The 20,235-nt window shown below is 34.4% G+C and overlaps 1 protein-coding gene across 1 annotated transcript in view; it reads right to left on the bottom strand.

The window, feature by feature from the left end:
• ERBB4 (erb-b2 receptor tyrosine kinase 4) overlaps window positions 1–20,235 on the bottom strand; it is a 1,108,236-nt gene that overhangs the window by 23,616 nt on the left and 1,064,385 nt on the right. The window contains exons 22-25 of the mRNA XM_060016164.1: window positions 16,763–16,838; window positions 13,023–13,169; window positions 10,858–10,955; window positions 9,325–9,495 (exon numbers count right to left, since the gene is read on the bottom strand). Coding sequence (XP_059872147.1) covers window positions 9,325–9,495; window positions 10,858–10,955; window positions 13,023–13,169; window positions 16,763–16,838 — 492 coding nt within the window. The remainder of the gene's footprint in view (window positions 1–9,324; window positions 9,496–10,857; window positions 10,956–13,022; window positions 13,170–16,762; window positions 16,839–20,235) is intronic.

The raw sequence follows: 20,235 nt of genomic DNA, 5'->3' as shown, positions 1-20,235 counted from the left end.
AATCTTTCATTTTCCAACAGAAAGAACAGATTTTCTAAAGAATAAACAACTGTAGAGGAAATCACAATGTACTATAGCAAGGAGGTGCTACCCCAAGTCCAAATCTGCTAGAAGTGATTTCTATGAAACCTGGAGATACAATTTGAGAAAGAAGTCCAAAAATGATATCTTTCTTAAGAAATTGAAAAATAATTTAATTTTGTGTGTAATTCGTAAACATAGGGTTACTATAAAAGATTTAACATGATGTCATGTCCTGAACTCTATCTAAATCCCTGAGGAGTCAGGGAGAAATAAAAGAATAATAACAATGGAAAAAAGTACTTTGTTAAAGAAAAGTAAAGCTTACAAAGAGTAGTATAACTAAAACAATATAACCAGACTTTAAGAAAGTCACTGGTGGAGAAGACACTGCACAAAAAGGCATAGACATTTTGCTGATAAATTAATCATTTGAGAGAATGAGGGATACCCCCAAATTAGTGGCAAATCAGAGAGATCAGAGTTATTTTTGATATCCCAATAATGTCCAAGAACTTGGGAGACTAAACAAATGCAATCTGATGTTATGTTCTTATTTAGGGGAAAAAAGAAAATAAACAAATCTACCATGCATAAGGAGCAATAGTTCTTTGTTAAAATATATAAACTACCCACCCATGCCTCCAAACTAAAACAGAAAGCACCAACATGATCTGTATTTTGAAAGAGATCAAAGTAGGGATAAAGCTTGAAGCTCTAGGCAATTTTATGTGTGTGAGTTGACAGCAGTGGAAAATAAATTGCAGTGACTGGTCAACTGGAATGGCCAAGGCATTTCCTAGGATAAATGTTCAAAATCCCTTCAACTGTTAGTGACAATAAGACTATATATCATATAAAGCAAAATCTAATATAATATATATCATTCAAGTTTATCCCACTGATGAAAATGAAAGGAGTACTCTCAATAGATGAGGACAAAATACAGGAGTTAGTGCTAATAAGTGATCAGGTGCTTGAAATATTCAGTATTGTCTTTTATTTGGTAAACCTTATATGTAGAAATTGAGCCTGTCTGAAGAAATTTTTAAAAATGTAGCTGTCAGTTAGAATGATTTTGTAGTAATTCCTGTGAAGTGATGAGGCCCTGAATTAGAGTCATGGCAGGAGAAACAGAAGACAGGAATTTGAGAGCTGTTTTATAGGAAGACCAAAAAGGATTTTGCTTTTAATTGGATGATTTTAATGAAAAGCAAAAGATTTTAAAACCACATTTCAAGCCTTCATAACACTGACAAAAAATAGGAAAATTGGGAGAGGATCCATCATATCTCTTCATAACATAAAAGAGTTCTCAAACATGTGTAGTATAGAAATATTACAAAAAACAAGGATTTTTTTAAAGTATAGTTAAAAACACATCTCCTTGTCTTTGTTCATGCTGGGGTTTTTGTTTGGTTTTGATTTTTGCTTTCCTTTTGATCCATTTCAGTCTCACTCTACCAAAATTCTACTTCTATTCCAAGCTAAATCCAATAATGATAGAGTCACAAATGACACTCTATAGCCTCTTTAACTGATTTGGTCTTTTTCCTACAATACCTGGCATATTGCTCTCAGAATATTATCTCCTCAAACGGAATGTGAAGTCTTTGAGGGAAGAAGATTTGTCTTTCAGCTCTGTACCCTCATTGCCCAACACAGTGCCTGGCCCAAGATAAACATTCAATGTATTAATTCATTTACTCTTTCACCATAGTAAACTAACAAGTTAAAAGATTACTACTTAGATAGGTAACACTTTGGGGCAAAAACTACCTAGTGATATGGAGTGTCTTAGTAAGAAGAGCTCCTTCTCCTGTCTTGATCGATAAAATTTAAAAAAACAATACCCAAGTATCATATCAAGGATACTGTTCAGGAATCCTTGACATATTTTGGAAGAAATGTAAAACCAATAACCTGAGACTACAATCATTTATCATCAAGTAGCACCTGTTGTTAGAATTGATATTGATCCTTGGTAAATTGCAACCAGAGTAACCTTGTTATATCATCACAAAATCTTCCCACTACATCATTTAGCTATGAGATGCTTCCTTAACATGTGTCCTTAGGTTTTTCTCTTCTATAATCAATCACAAAAGGAAAAAAAAGTTGTGTATAGAGGTAACCCAAAATGTTTTGGGGCATTTTTCAATTAAATATTTTCTAGAAGAAAATCTAATATGAATGCATAAAATAAATGATTATTTTGAAAAGTCATCCTATGAAAAGATAGTTAAAATTACAAGGAGCTCTTAAGTGATCTAGTTCAATCTTCTCATCATTGAAGTAAAGAAACTGAATCTGATTAAGTAATATGACCAAGGCTGAAGTGTCAAAGAGTTAGTTCTAGAATGTGAGATTCCTGACATCCAACTTAGTTTCTTTTATCCAATTATCATTAAGGAAATGAAAAGTGTTAGTTCCATAAGTTGTAAGAAGTTTAATAGCAACTTGAAATAAGGAACTTCCTTCACGCAGCCTCTCTGTTATTTTAGGAATATGGCTCCCATGTGGGACTACTGAAAGCTAGACTTTATTAATTAATAGCTCTGCCTCTTATCATTTGTAAATTATCTAACCTCTCCACATATTAATTTCCTTAACTCTTAAAATGGGACATATATTATTACCTACCTCATAGAGCTTTGTGAAATTAAAGTGAAATAGTTAATTTAAAACACTTAGTATAGTACTTAGGTTATAGTAAGAACTCAAGTTTCAGCTGATATTACTATTACTATTTTTTTTAATTTCATAAAATAAATCAAGGTTTTGATTTACTAAATTGTAAAGACAAACCCAATTGAAACTTTCATAGCTTCAAATGTCATTATTGAGAGTGACATCATTGTTTCTGCATTCTCATTTTGCTTGAATTTCTACTAGTTTATGCATCATTAGGAAGCATACATACCACAAGATCATAAATCCTACAGGGGAGGCCAAGAGTGTCTTATATTTCTCTTTCCATCTTCCTTCCTTCCTTCCTTCCTCCCTTCCTCCCTCCCTTCCTTCCTTCCTTCCTTCCTTCCTTCATTCCTTCTTTCCTTCCTTCCTTCCTTCTTTCCTTCCTTCCTTCCTTCCTCCCTTCCTTCCTTCCTCCCTCCCTTCCTTCCTTCCTTCCTTCCTTCCTTCCTTCCTTTCTTTCTTTCTTTCTTTCTCTTTCTTTCTCCCTTTCTCTCTTTCCTATAGATTAGTAAAAATCTCAAAGATCATTACAATATATGTTAAAACCCTTGCTAAAATATCTTTATCAAAGTTACGAAATCTTAACTAATGGCAAAGTAATAGACGTATAAAATAAAGTATATAGAATTATATTTTCTGAGCAGTCAAATATTCAGCCTATATTCAATTATCTAGAAGCTGATCAAATTTGTGAAATACCAAACCCCTTTTTCTTTCTTCACCCTTCACTTTTCCTGCCTATACTTTGTCCAGTTTTTCAGTTCATTTATATACCCATCCTAGAAGAGAAAGGACAAAGAGGAGGAAAAATGCAAATCTGTAAATAGAGTTATTTCTTAGCAGATTGGAAAGAAGTGGAGAAAACTTTAAATTGTAATGATAGATCCATTGTGGATCACCCGCTCTACCAATGTGGAGCAGCTACAGAGGAAGACAGTTCCTCTGTCTTCCGCTGGCCTGGATACTTCATGTGTTTGTTGATGTTTTCTGAAAGAGGTAGGACACTTAATCTTTAAAACTACTCACCACAAATGACTGAATGATCCTGCAACAATTGAATCATGTCCTCCTCTATAAAAATGCACTGAAGCTTTTACATTAAATTCAAATTTCTAATATCATTAAAGCTAAAATATCTTTAGCTGCATCAATGTATTAGCCATTCTTACTCATTGCTGTTGCGTTCAATATACAGCTCATTATACTAAACAAACATAAATCTGGGTAACTCAAAAGAAAGAGACAAAACGTATCCATATTAACAGAAAAATAATCCGTGCAGAAATTCCAAAATCGTACTGAACACTTAGTTGAAAATGTAAGGCAGTATGCATTTAAATAAATATGTCAAGAGAAAAGAAAGGCAGCAGGGAACCTAAAACCTCTTGATAGACTGAATATACAAACAGACAATGGCTGGATCATATATGAAATCAGTAGCCTAATTCACACTTAACAGCAACCTGCCCAGAAAACCATAGCTAAAATAAACAGCCCAGGAATGCAGTTGACTTATAAATCGGACTTGCAGGAAGCCTGATTGTTACCTTTAGTAGCAATCCAGGAAGCTAAACAATAACTTCTGTTAACAATTGGCCCTAAATGACCAGGATTTGATTAATAACTAGCAGCTTCCCTAATTTTTGTCACCACTTTCAACTTAGAGCCAACCAGAGAAAGCCAAATATGTACACCTAACCCATAGGATGCTCTGCTTCTAGTTAGCCCTCTTTTAGATTCCCTATGCCAATAGCCTCCAATCAGGCCATTCCTGAAGCCTTCCTTTTTCTCCACTGTAAATGTTTCCCATTCCTCCGTCTGCCCTTGAGTCTCTCCCAAAACACAAGTGACAGTGGTTGACTCCCTTGTTATAGTAAGCTCTGAATAAATAGCCCTGAATAAATAGCTCTGAATAAATAGATGGTCTATTTATTTCAACACGATCAAACACCCACTGTACATCCATCAATGGACAACATGCTTAGATATATTAGAAAGTCAACCATCACAATATTCTGTGAGGAATTTTTTCGTCCCCATTTTACAGATACAGAAAACTGAAGTTTGCAGAAGTTTAGATAGCTTCTCACATTTTCCTATTCTACATCATGTTACAGTAAGTGCTTTTGGTATATTACTTTGGTAAAGTTTTTGAGATAATATTAAAAGGATATCTAACAATAATAACAACAATAGATATAAATTAGATGAATGTTTTCTAGCATTACTTGCTTTTGTATCTGGCAACTTACTGGATAAAAGTCCACATTGTATTTTTAGTTGACTCACTGCTTTAAGGTTATTTAGAATCACTTTAAGGGTGATTCTAAAAGAAGGGAATAAGTATTGATTTGCCTAGCATTTCAGATACTCTGCAATTTTTTAAGTTAATTGCCTAACAATCATATATGTACTATTGTGTTTATTTTACAAATGAAGAAGCAAAGTTGTAAAGATATTCAGAACTTTAAGACTTTCAGCTAGTGAGCAGGGGAGTCTATATATAAAAACTGAATTACTTTTTGGTTTCAAAGTCCAACAAACATGCTCAAAACTCCTTTGATTAAAATTCACTTTAAAATGTTCCCTTACCACATAAGTTGGTCACAGAACCTAAAATTGAAGTAACATTTTCTAACTATAAAATAATACAAATTAGCTTTATAGGAAAGAAGGGGGGAAAACAGCATTTGCACGTATTAGAAATTACCATACAAGTTACATAAAGCCAGACAGAAAAAATAGAAAAATATAGATGAATAATAAGGCTTTTTAATGCCTGAAAATAAAATGATATTTAAGAAAAATTCCTTTAACAAAGACCTGAAAAAGTAAAAGGAAATATACAGATAACATTGTTTAAATAATAACTGGAATAAGAAATCATGACTAAAGGCCAAATAATTCCTCATGCGGTTTCTACTTTCTTACTAATTCCCTTCAGTTAACTCAAACTTTCACTATGAATTCCTTGCACTGAGCATAAATTAAGATGAACAGAAAAGTTAGCATTTGAGAATCCTTATGAAAAGGAAAAGATTCAAGCCCTTGGCCTTTATAACATTTCATGTTAAGGAAGGAAACTATTTTCTTGAAATTTCCCTGTTTTAATAAAGGTAATGAATTTGTCACATAAAATTATAAATATCAAAGTCATGATTTGACCATTTTCCTAAGTGTACAGAGAAGAAAACGGTGCCTCTTTTACACACCTTAAAGGTGTTTTGCCTTGCCATAAACAAAACACTGGGGCTTCCCTGGTGGCGCAGTGGTTGAGAGTCCGCCTGCTGATGCAGGGGACATGGGTTTGTGCCCCGGTCCAGGAAGATCCCACATGTTGCGGAGCGGCTGGGCCCGTGAGCCATGGCCGCTGAGCCTGCGTGTCCGGAGCCTGTGCTCCGCAACGGGAGAGGCCACAACAGTGAGAGGCCCGCGTACCACAAAAAAAAAAAAAAAAAGAAAAAAAACATTGATGTTCAATATCAGTTGATATAATTTTTTAAATTTTTAGTTCTATCTCCCTATCTCCTCTCCACTGAGCTACAAGACAAATTTTTCATATGAATGAGAAATTACTTGAGGTCTCTATCTTTGCCTCTTTCTATACCAGACTTTCTAAATGGGGGAAGGTGGGCAAGAAGTATAGGGCAGGTTGGGAGATGCATTTAACAAGAAAAAACCTAGGGAGTTTCCCAAACATCATGTATCTCAGAGGTTGAGGTTGATGCCAAGAAAAACAACCATATTGAAAATAACATGTTCTAATCACTGTGAAGCAATAGTATGTGTAGTACAGGCAGACTGATCCGGCTCTTCCATTGGCCGTGTGAGTCACCTTTGGCCATTCAAGTCACTTAACTTTGTGAAAAGTTTCTTCATTTGTAAAATGGAAATAATGATAATAGAACCTCATGGGATTGTTGTAAGTATTAAGAGACAATATATATGTGTTGACACATAGTAAACACTAGGTTTATCATTGCTGTTAGTTTGAAACAAAGCAAATTACTTTGTTTTAGAGAATGAGCAGCAAATTGAAAGTTTTCTTATGCCGATGGTCAAGACAAAGAGGATGCTGTTTGTTCCATGAGCTACGACAATGTTCTTAGAGGGAGGAAGAGACCAAGAGAAAAGAATTGCTTTCTAGAAAAAATTAAGCATCACGTTTATGTCTTTTCAATTGAAGAAATTGATTACAGGCTTCTCTATGCTCCATAATGGCTAATGAATACTTGATTATAACACTATCATGCTACACTCTGTCTTTGTATCTGCGTGTGAGTCTTTTGTTAAACTTGGTACGTCTTGAAAGTAGTAGTTATGTCAAAATATTTGAATCTCATGTCTAATAATGGCTTACATGCAGAGGTACTCAATACATGTTGAATGTTTATGGTTTCCTTTGCTGTGCAAAAGGTTTTAAGTTTAATTAGGTCTCATTTGTTTACTTTTATTTTCATTATTCTAGGAGGTGGGTCAAAAAAGATCTTGCTGGGGTTTATGTCAAAGAGTGTTTTTCCTATGTTTTCCTCTAAGAGTTTTATAGTGTCTGGTCTTACATTTAGGTCTTTAATCCATTTGGAGGTTATTTTTGTGTATGGTGTTAGGTAGTGCTCTAATTTCATTCTTTTACATGTACCTGTCCAGTTTTCCCAGCACCACTTATTGAAGAGGCTGGGAATAAGTGAAACAACTTATTGTTACAAATGAAACAACGGACAAAGGATTAATCTCCAAAATATACAAACAGCTCATGAAGCTCAATATTAAAAAAACAAACAATTCAATTAAAAAATGGTCAGAAGACCTAAATAGACATTTCACCAAAGAAGACATATACATGGCCAAGAGGCACATGAAAAGATGCTCAACATCACTAGTCATTAGAGAAATGCAAATCAAAACTACAGTGAGGTATCACCTCACACTGGTCAGAATGGCCATTACCAAAAAATCTAGAAACAATAAATGCTGGAAAAGGTGTGGTGAAAAAGGAACCCTCCTGCACTGTTGGTGGGAATGTAAATTGATACAACCACTATGGAGAACAGTATGGAGGTTCCTTAAAAAACTAAAAATAGAACTACTATATGACCCAGCAATCCCACTACTGGGCATATAGCCTGAGAAAACCATAATTCAAAAAGAGACATGCACCCCAATGTTCACTGAAGCACTATTTACATTAGCCAGGACATGGAACCAACCTAAATGTCCATCGACAGATGATGAATGGATAAAGAAGATGTGGCACATATATACAATGGAATATTACTCAGCCATTAAAAGAAACGAAATTGAGTTATTTGTAGTGAGATGGATGAACCTAGAGTCTGTCATACAGAGTGAAGTAAGTCAGAAAGAGAAAAACAAATACCATATGCTAACACATATATAAAATCTAAAAAATCTAAAAAAATCTAAATCTAAAATCTAAAAAAATCTAAAAAATCTAAAAAAAAAAAAAAAAGTGGTACTGATGAACCTAGTTGCAGGGCAGGAATAAAGACATAGACATAGAGTGTGGACTTGAGGACGTGGTAGGGGAGGGCAAAGCTAGGGCAAAGTGAGAGTAGTATCAACACATATACACTACCAAATATAAAATAGTTACCTAGTGGGAAGCAGCCCCATAGCACAGGGAGATCAGCTTGGTGCTTTGCGATGACCTAGAGAGGTTTGATAGGGAGGGTGGGAGGGAGGCTCAAGAGGGAGGGGATATGTGGATATATGTATGCATATGGCTGATTCACTTTGCTGTACAACAGATACTAACACGGTATTGTGAAGCAATTATATTCCAATAAGGATCTATTTAAAAAAAAAAGGAAAGGCCTGGAATATGTTAGGCACTTAATAAATGCTGACTCTATCAAAAAGTAAATAAATAAACAAATAAATGTTGAATGAATGATGAATGAATTTTCAAAAATAAACACGTGAATGAATACATGGATTGACAGTTTTCAGAGAAAGAATGGTATTCATATAGAGTGGGCTTAATATTTAAAATGAAATGGAAACTCCTTTCAGAAGCTTCTTTCAAAAGTTAAATCTGCATCTTAGAAATGATTCAGAAGCCCTCCCAATATGATTGATTTAGTCCAAAGGATTGCACACTGTTCTGTTACTACTTCAACTTGACAGAAGATTTTTAATGTCTCCTAAATGAGTAATAAAGAGTTGTACTTGTATTGTCTCTTGACTAATAAGTCATATCATTTTATTGAGAAAAACGTAGAGAGCCTATCTTGGGAAGAATTTTCATTTATATACAAACACATACAGATTTATTAGTTTGAATTGGTTGTAGATTTTCAAAAATTAAGGTTTTTTTTTTAACTGACTTAAGATGAAGAAAAGTTTCTCCTTTTGAAATCTTGAAGATATTTCAGAGTGCATGTTGTATTGCGCATGCTTACCTTCCAAAATTAACTATATATGGCAAGCTTGGCATATCTTTTGTTGGTATAACTTGCTTTTTAATTTAGGAATCACACTTATCTGAGCTACATAATTTATTTGGTAATTTTAGTACTTACAATGTATTTCCAGGAATTTGTTTCTCAGAAATAATATGAGAGGTAGTATATAATTACTTCTTACCCTATTTGAGTCGATTCTTGCTCTGGAAGTATAGATGGGAGGTGGGATGTTGAAAGCCTGAGGGACCAGATATTCCTCAGCATCCATCATATCTTCTAAATCCTCTTCATCCAAGAGATTCTGAAAGAACTTGCTGTCGTTTGGACTGGGAAGCTTCATACGATCATCACCCTAAAAAATTTTCCATCAGATATACACACAGAAATGATTCTTTCCTTCATTTTAAATATGTGAACTTTGTAGCAAATTTATGTAATATCAAAATGGTTGCAAATTCATGCACTCATTAAACAAAATAATTATTTAGCACAAATACCAGCCATATAGAAGCCTATAACATACTTAGATATGACACGGTAAGATAAAAACATTTAATACAAGAAGAATGTGATAAATGCCATTAGAGATAAATAAAGCAGAATGCTATGGCTATTTGGAGAGAGGCATAAACCATTTCAGATCTGAGAATAATGGTGGGTTTCATTGTCAAGATGGCGTTTGAGCTGTGACTTTAAGAGTATATAATAAAGAAAGAGCAATTGACTTATCAATTTTTATTATACTTGGTTGGTTTGATAGTGTAGAGCTATCATGATACATTGAATCCATGGTTTGCTCTATAGCATAATATTGTTAAAGTGATAACATTCAAAATCACAGCACTGGTGGCAAATAACATAAAGGGGGTGGGAGAAACACCAAAACAATAGTTACACTCCTACCTCATCTATTTCTTAAGTAGAATTTTAAAATTTGTTTTGTGATATTTTTGTAAACTTTTTAAAATTAATTAGGGAAAAAGTTAGCTAGAAATCATTATTTGCTAAAATCTGACTTTTATCTTCATGTCAGACTATTGATATGAAGATAAACACTACCTTGTTTTATTGAGGAATCTTAACTCAGTGTTATCCAAGGTCCACTTGTTTATGGTTTAGGTAGAATAATCATAAAGAAATATATTACAACTTTTAAATTATTAAATCCATTTTTTCTAGTGTTACATATAAAATGTTCTTTTGGTCTATTATTTTATTTTTGTACATTAATTCATCTGAATCTGAGTTATTACTTGAATATTGCATACCTCCCAAAAGAAAAAAAAAACATATTTTAAAATATTTCTCTAGGAAATTAAATGTCAATTTATTGAAACTTTTAGTTCACTGCCTTCAAACATGCACACGATTAAAACAAAAATCCATCTTCCTTTTATTCCAAGAAGAGATGATTATAACAATGAACATGACTAGCAGAGTACTACAAGGCTTGTCTGAGGATAAAGGCCTTTTTATGTACATGAATAATCTTAATTATCTGGCAGTTCAACAGTAGAGGCACTTGAGTACTAAGGGAAGATGCTTAGAAGTGGTTCTGACATCAAGTAAAAGTCATTTCACACGGTATTTTGCTTAGCTAATTAATTAATTTGTGAATGACGACATCCATAGTTCCAAAGTCCAGATATTACTACTGTTTTGTAGTGGGTTTGTCATTGGGATATTCTCAAAAATCTAAGTCAAATGTACAAACCTGAATAACTAGGTATCTTTGAGGGTCTCGAGCCATCCTCGAAAATTCAGCAGCCAGTTCCTTAAATTTAGGTCTACTGTCAGCATCAATCATCCAACCTAGAAATTCACATGCAATAAAAGAGTCACTATATCCATAATTTTATGAAAATAAAGACTAAGTTTGAAACATATCATTTAAATAAAAATGATCTGACAAAGAAAGCTAATGAAAGAAACAATCCAATATGTGAGATTCTATCGCAATCAGTTTGCTGACATTCATAACTAAATATAACATATTATAGAACAATACAAGCTTTTTATTTTGTTGATATAATTTAAAATTAATTTTTCATCATAGAAAATATAACCTAGGCTAACCATGGGAATTTACAGAATCTCAGATCTTTTTTCCGTAGGTGTGAAGAGAATTTAAAAATAAAAAAAATATTTTTCTTTGATGGGTATAGAAAAGGTGATTGGAATATAATTTATCATTTTATATCAGGAGTGACATGGAATAAAAACTGTGGTTGCAATGCTGTATACTGGCAAAAAGGTGAAAAAGGAATTGAAAGCAACTTTCTTATGCTACTTTTTTCCTGGTGGGAAAAAAATTAATGCAAAGTGATTGGTAATGTTTGTTCAGAAATAGTCATTAGCTTATCTTAGTACTAGCCTTTCCAGCATAAAATACTATCAGCAATTTACCAAGTTATGTATTAAGAGCCTTAACTCCCCAGGCTCTGTTTAACTGATGAAATGACAAGAATAAAGGCACCAAGCTTTCCTTGATTTTATTGCCAAATGACCCTTTTCTTAGATATTAAAACTCCTAAAAGTGAGGTAAAAGTCACTATTAGGCAAGATGTTTTCCTGATTTTTTATTATTCATCAGAGTATCTAAATGAAGTATATAAATCATCTCATGCTAGTTATGGGATCAAATTATGTAATACATGTATGTTTTTAAACTTTCTTCCATAGCTGACTACCGAAAAATGTTTGACCCAATAAAGCTATAAAACTTGTTTCCCCTTTTCTGCAAGTTCACTTTTTATTCTTGTTATGGGAAGTGTTTGGGTGTCATTTTATGTATCATTAAAATTATTTGATTTTTTTCTCTCCTAACAAAGCTCAAATGCTCTATATTTTATATGTAACCACTAAAAAAAAAATGCTGTTGATACCAAGATGTTAATGAGAAAATCAATGTTTCTGGAACTCTATTGGAACCAGAAAAGGTTAAATTCTCAGTGAGGTATCAGTTTCTTTCCAACTAAATATTGAGTAAACAGAACTACACTTAGAGAAAAGGGCATGCTGACCTGAAGTGAAAAGCACATTTTTTATTTCTTCCCTCACTGTCAGAATGTATCACACATGTCATGAGTATAAATCTGAGTAGACCTGTCCAAAGTCTCTTATTAATAAGATGCTTATTCACCTTCACCAGTTTGTTTCTTTGCTAACCCTGTGTAAATCAAAAGGGGAAAACCTCTCATTACACAAGAAAGATTGCTGAATGCTAATCTCATTTAAATTAAGTCAGAAACTCCAGAGACTTCCCTAATTCTATTTAAATTAAGAGTCTAGGCTTCCAAAATACATTTATAACACATATGTGTCTGGGGCATAGAAGGGAGAAAGAAAAGTAAGATAGTTAGATGTAAACAAATGATCAAATTGAAAGAAAGTAAACATTCATAATCTTAGTAGTTCAATGTAGATTCATGTCTTTCCACTTCCCATTTTGCCTTGCTAATTTTCTGTTGACTGAAACTGGTAAATCTATTTCCATTTAATTCATTTTTTTAAACTATTAGTTTCAAGCTTTTTTCTTTATGTGCAGATCATTTATTTAGTCTGCTTTTTTCCTTTAAAGAGTATTAACATTATTGTGATTAATTACATCTCTTTATGAGAAACAGTTTCATTGTCATGGAAATGATAAGAATCAAAGTGAAATAAATAAGAAGTGTAAGAAACATACAATGTTGACTTCATAGCATGAAAGCATGATATTGCTTCATATTAACAAGAATCACAACAAACACGGGTTTACATGCTCCTTTTCACAATTATCTGTAAACTTTTATATTTTTCAATATACAGAAAAATTGTGCAGGTTGATTAATTACTAAGAATGATGATGAGGATGATAACATAATTTTGCAATCTTACATTTGACCATGACCATATAAACATCAATAGTGCAGATGGGAGGCTGGGGCAAACGTTCTCCTTTCTCTAACAAATCGGGGATTTCTCTGGTTGGAATTCCATCATAGGGTTTTCCTCCAAAGGTCATCAGTTCCCATATAGTGACTCCTAAAAGGGAGATCAAATTCTTACATAAGGATGTTAACAATATACTTTGAAGAAACCAGCAACATGCCTGTGGCAAAAGAATGCTTCTTAGAGGGCAATTAGAAATAGTCTAAAGAAAGGTTCTTCAGATTCCTATGTCCACATGAGAAGCCCAATGACAAAATCTTTGTGGGAAATTTGATTTTCTTATCATTGTCTTGAAATTTTTAATGGGTAGCAGAGACAATTTCAGAGTGGACAGAATCTGTTCCCCATTTCTACTTATAAGTAATGCTAATGATTGTTGACCCAATTTGTTTCACCACATTAGAGCCTATAAAACAATATATTTACTATACACATGTGTACTCAGTACCAAATAAATATGATTAGGTAAAATCTGATATTGACTAATTTTGAGATTAGCATCTTTACTATTAAAAGCCCAAAAGGCCAAATTGGGGTTCCAGAACGATTACTTATGTTATAGTAAATAATTGTGCTTTTCTTTTTAACTAACACAAGGAGAACAAGTGGAATAAAACAGATTCATTTCTTTAACACATATGAGAGACTGACTGAAGAATGATCCATATGTAAGATAAAATACATGTAAAGTGAGCTTTCCAAAATTGAAGTGAATCAATAATAGTGTATTCTTTAGACAATAAGAACGGTTTCTTGAATCACTAGAACACTGATTTCCTCAGTAAAAGCAAATACTCTAAATACTAGCATGTAAGTAGCCACCTTTGACAAGAATAATGACTCTGATCTGAGCAATAACATACACAATACAGATCTCTTCTTTATAATCTAATAATTATATAATTTAAAAGTTATAGTTTTCTTAAGGATAAAGGTTGTTAGTTCAGAAATAGCTATGTGGGCACAATAGTATTAGCAAGTGAATTTTGATTGATGCATATACAAGTATCTTTTAATATAAAATCTAATTATGGCTATGTTTTCTTCTCCACTGCCATCTGTAATGAATTATTTATTCAAACTGAAGTAATTTTTAGCTCATAAGAGTTATCATTGACATAATAAAAATGCAAAGCTTAAACTATATAAGTATATATAAACTTCAAATTATTCTTCATAATAGTATCGTTAATGATTATCTGATTTTTTTAGTTAATATTTACATCTTATGATTCTTAGGTATAATATAAACGTGTAACTAGTGACACAATTTCACTGTTTGATCTTTATAAAACCCTACTTGATGTTGCATACTAAAGAATGATTCATAGAACTGATGATTAAAACTCAGTGTCCATGAGGAAGGCTGGAACAAGTTAAGAAGTAGATTACTGTCTATTTATGTTCAGTCAGTCATATTTATAGAATATATATTTAATGAGAACATTTTATTAACTCATGTTTGCAGTTATAAAAGAATAGATGCTCTCACATCTCTATCAGAACTTCTAATATAAGCAAGATACAAAGCAACTACAAATTAATAGAAAATACAATAAACAGAAATACATATATACAAAAACTGAAGCAGAAAAATCAACCCCCCCACTTCTGCCAATAATATTCCAATTATATCTTTGCAGAGGTGATGATAAGTAGAGTCAAACAGAGATGGCTTCATATAGAAGAACAATCTCAAGAAAGCTAAATTAGAAACATCTTCAAAACTTACAATTCTATCATTTGAAGATATAAACCATATTCAATGCATATTTATTTTTATAAAAATAAAGATGCACCCAGTGGCAATGTTCCACAAAGATTCACTGTAAACAAGATTATATATCTTTCTCTGCCTTTTATGCCTTTGCAACCAACTATGATATATCATAAAAATCTTAAAATGCCTTATGGATATGGGTTGATTAACTGGGCTATGTTTCAAAACAGAGTTCACTCTATCATTCTGTCTATCTATCATCTATTTATCTATCTATCTATCCATCTATCTATTTTTACTGAACTGCTTCTGAGATGTTGCAATTCAACATGAACATTATAGCCTTAAAACAGGATTTTCTCTAAAAGATAAATTTTACTATTAAAAATGTGATTGCCCTGCCAACGTTTACTTTAATGTGTATATATAGTTACTTATTCTAGAGGTCATTTAAAATTTTCAGATTGTCATGTTTAGTTCAGGGAAATATAAGTAGGAAAAAAAAGGGAAAGAAAAGAAAAAGATATATATGATATTATTTAAATCTATCTTATAAAATATGTAAATCTATCTATATCATATAATATATAAGCTAATCTACACCATATAATATATAAATGATTATGTACATGCTAATGTATATCATATTCTATAAACATCTATCTCATATTTATAATGTATATGATATATATAATAAAAATAATAATATATATGATGTATTTGTTTTTTATTTAGTCCTGACAGTTGAACTATGCTTTGTCAAGTATTCCTCTATACGTGCCTAAATCTCAAACACACAACACTCTACTGCTAAACTGAGCAGAATACATGAGGCCTTTGTGGAAATTTGAACACCTCCTATGGTTTACATGTGTGGAAGGAAAAACTATTCTATAGAAATGTCTTATTATTTTAAAGATAATTTATACTGTTCTAGATAAGAAGTATAAGTTCTTCAGTGACTTAATGATTTAATTTTCTTTCTAAAAAAAAAGTAAATAAACTAAACTTAAATTTGAGCAAAATAAATCGTATCATGCTTTCAAGTCTCACCACCACCATATTATTTAAAGAAGCATAGTGCTTTTTATTTGTAAGAGTGCTAGTTTTATATGGTATATTTAAACTTAGAAAAGGTGTTGATTTATTCTTACTAATACTTAGATGGACATAAGTTGTAAATAGCCAGACAGAGGCTAAGAAGCTCATCTCAAAAACTGAGTTAAATGCAATTAAATAAATTTTATAAATTTTCAAATCTCTATTTCCAGTTCATATTATAATTCTCTAATATATCTATTTACTCCAAAAGTAGTTTGTAAATTAAAATTAAAGCTGTAATTAGAAATCATCTCTCTTACCTCTCCCCTCACATTTACTACTTCATCCTACTGATTTCAATAACTGTTCTTTGTTCTAACAATAATCTCTATTTTTTTTTTACTATAGAACATAGATTCCCATAAGAAAAAAAATTTTTTAAACATTCATTGCATTTAGAGTTATGTTTTATTGTTTGTTTGTTTGTTTTGCGGTATGTGCGCCTCTCACTGTTGTGGCCTCTCCCGTTGCGGAGCACAGGCTCCAGACGCGCAGGCTCAGTGGCCATGGCTAACGGGCCTAGCAGCTCCGCAGCATGTGGGATCTTCCCGGACCAGGGATTGAACCAGTGTCCCCTGCATCGGCAGGTGGACTCTCAACCACTGCGCCACCCTAGCCCTAGAGTTATGTTTTAAAAGAGTTGTTGAAATGAAGGCCATGAGATTCTATGAAAATGTCCCTAATCTAAAACTGCTGGGGTTTTTTTTGTTTTTTGTCAAAATGATCAGACAAGTTGCTACCAAAATAAAAGGTTATGGTATAAAACTCAACCAAGACGTTAATGTATTACATTTTAGAGACCCAAGAAACATAATATGCTTATTTTTGTTTTAAAAGCCTTATGTCACAAGGAAGAATTATTTACCATAGCTCCAAACGTCACTCTGATGGGTGAATTTTCTATAGTGTATACACTCCAAAGCCATCCATTTAATTGGCATCTATAGAGAAGTAAGAAATGAAAGGTTTATAGTCATATAAAAAGTCATTTCTATATTTCCTCAATATGAGTCTCAATTGTATATTTTGATTGTATGCCTAGAAAATAGAAATAGAAATTGTTATTTTCAATACAGGGAACAAATGAAATGAAATTTAAGCTTCAAATGAATTAACATGAAGATATATTTATTTTTTAAAGTTTCATAAACAATGAAAAGTAAAATAATAAGTATCACTTTCTATAGTGTTTTTTTTTTTTTTTTTTTTGCGGTACGCGGGCCTCTCACTGTTGTGGCCTCTCGCATTGTGGAGCACAGGCTCCGGACGCGCAGGCTCAGCGGCCATGGCTCACAGGCCCAGCCACTCCGCGGCAGGTAGGATCTTCCCGGACCGGGGCACGAACCCGTGTCCCCTGCATGGGCAGGCAGACTCTCAACCACTGCGTCACCAGGGAAGCCCCACTTTCTATAGTTTTAATTAACATTCAGTAATTAAGTAACTATTTAACATTATGACTTACAATATCAATTCTAAACATCTAATACATGTACTTCTAAAAATGTGGCCATATTATGTTTTTTCCCCCAAAATGAGATTCTCTACATTTTCAGTAAATGCTATTCACCCTCAGACAAATTTCCAGCCACTGGTAAAAAGGATTCTTTCTACACTTGGCCCCTCCTTTCTCCTCTCAGATAATTTGGTCACTAAAACACCTAAAATAATGAATTCCAAAGTTAGCCTTGCTTTGTTCCCCAGCCACAGATGATCTTCCTTGTCTTGGTTAGACAGTATTGAAAATATGTACCATTTTCATAATAGGAATTATATAAAAGGATATGAGAAGATCAGTACAAATCCATCATCTCTGCAAGAAAAGCAACTCAACTCACCCTGCTGCTGATGGTTTAGCAGAACGATTTTCAACTAAGAAGGGCAGCATTATATAGCTGGGAATATAATTAGATTCTATGGAATAAAGATAAACATTTCTACTTAGCAGCTGAAACATTAAAACTAAATAGGCCTTTGAAATCATGAGGTTGGCTGCTCAGCAAGGTGACACCAAGGTAACTCTGTGACAGAATCACGGTATTCAGTGAAAGGGAACAGAAGACACATTGAAAGTAATTTCCCTACGGGCAAGGAGTTAGCACACTTTATGGACTATGGACACTGTTAAAGAAGTAAGTTTAAATCACAGGTGGCTCAATAAAGACTTAATTGTTACTAGACATTTAAAGCTCTAATGATTCTTGCTTTAGACAAATCTTACGGCTGTATGTTCTCAAGACAAGTGAAGTCATGTGATTTATAGACTTCTACTTCTGCGCAATCCTGTAGTGAATTTCAAAGCTATGGTCTCAAACTGCTGCAATTTGTAGTAAACAAGCAAAATAGGCTAATAAAATCAAGGAAAAGCCATAGAATACTACAAAACCGAAGTTTTTTAAAAAATAAATTTTGTGTTCTTTTGTTTTGTGATAAGACTTGAATATATATAGTTATATAAGAGTTTAGTATAAAAATCAATGTGAAACATTTGGAACACTATCACTGAAAAATATTCATAATGTGTATTTGGATGGCCCTTGATGAATAAGGCGCATAATAAATATATTGATACGATATATGAATTAATTTTTTTTTGTTAGCATAAGCTTATAGGTCACTACAGGTTAAGGCTGCATTTGCTTATTTCATTTGGCCTCTCCTGATTGAAATTTCTCCAGACCAAGCTAGAAGGACCTCCACATGAAGAGGAGATATCCTCGACGGTTACCAAAAACAGCAAGTTAACAGCGGGTTAATGAAGAAAGACAAGAGCTGGAACTAAGGCATGGATTGGGACCACATGGTGGGTGAGGGAGGCAGGAACACAGTTGTCAGGCAGGGCCTGAGGACGGAGAGTCAGAAAAGTTAGAAGAGGCAGTGGCACTGCACAGATCCCTGGGATATAGCAGCTTACATTCTAGTGGAGGGAGTCAGATAAAAAATAAATTGGTGGGGGACCTTCAAGATGGCAGAGGAGTAAGACATGGAGATCACCTTCCTCCCCACAAATACATCAGAAATACAACTACATATGGAACAACTCCTACAGAACACCTACTGAACGCTGAAAGAAGATCTCAGACTTCCCAAAAGGCAAGAAACTCCTCACGTACCTGGGTAGGGCAAAAGAAAAAAGAAAACACAGAGACAAAAGAATAGGGATGGGACCTGCACCTCGGGGAGGGAGCTGTGAAGGAGGAAAAGTTTCCACACACTAGGCAGCCCCTTGACTGGCAGAGACAGGGGTTGGTGGGGGGAATCTTCAGAGCCACAGAGGAGAGCGCAGCAACAGGAGTGCAGAGGGCAAAGCAGAGAGATTCCTGCACACAGGATCAGTGCTGACCAGCACATGAGTGCTGGTGACAGCCTGAGAGGCTTATCTGCTCACCTGCTGGGGCGGGTGAGGGCTGGGAGCTGAGGCATGGGCTTCGGAGGTCAGATCCCTGGGAGAGGACTGGGGTTGGCTGCATGAACACAGCCTGAAGGGGGCTAGTGCACCACAGCTAGCCAGGAAAAAAGTCTGGAACTGCCTAAGAGGCAAGAGACCATTGTTTCGGGGTGCACGAGGAGAGGGAATTCAGAGCACCGCCTAAACAAGCTCCAGAGAGGGGCATGAACCGCGGTTATCAGTTCAGACACCAGAGACGGGCATGAGATGCTTGGGCTGCTGGTGCAGCCACCAAGGAGCCTGTGTGTGCAAGCACAGGTCACTATCCACACCTCCCCTCCCGGGAGCCTGTGCAGCACGCCACTGCCAGGGTCCCGCGATCCAGAGACAACTTGCCTGGGAGAACAGAGAACACATGGCATACCTCAGGCTGGGGTAACATCATGCAGGTCTCTGCCACCTTAGGCTCACCCCACATTCCATACCCGTCCCGCCCCCCCCAGGCCTGAGTGAGCCAGAGCCCCCTTATCAGCTGCTCCTTTAACCCCCTCCTGCCTGGGTGGGGAACTGATGCCCTCAGGCGACCTACATGCAGAGGCGGAGCCAAATCCAAAGCTGAACACTGGGAGCTGTGTGAACAAAGAAGAGAAAGGGAAATCTCTCCCAGCAGCCTCAGGGGCAGCAGATTAAATCTCCACAATCACCTTGATGTACCCTGCATCTGTGGAATGCCTGAATAGACAATGATCACACCAAAATTTAGGCAGTAGATTTTGGGAGCAACTGTAGACTTGGGATTAGCTTTTTGCATATAATTTGTTTCTTGTTTTATGTTTATCTTGGTTTAGTATTTAGAGCTTATTATCACTGGTAGATTTGTTTATTGATTTGGTTGCTCTTTCCCTTTCTTTTTCTATTGTATATATATATATTTTTTCCTATTTCTCTTTTTG

This window comes from Delphinus delphis, chromosome 7, assembly GCF_949987515.2.
Source record: "Delphinus delphis chromosome 7, mDelDel1.2, whole genome shotgun sequence".
NCBI classification, from domain to species: domain Eukaryota; kingdom Metazoa; phylum Chordata; class Mammalia; order Artiodactyla; family Delphinidae; genus Delphinus; species Delphinus delphis.
This window is presented reverse-complemented; position numbering and strand designations above follow the sequence as displayed.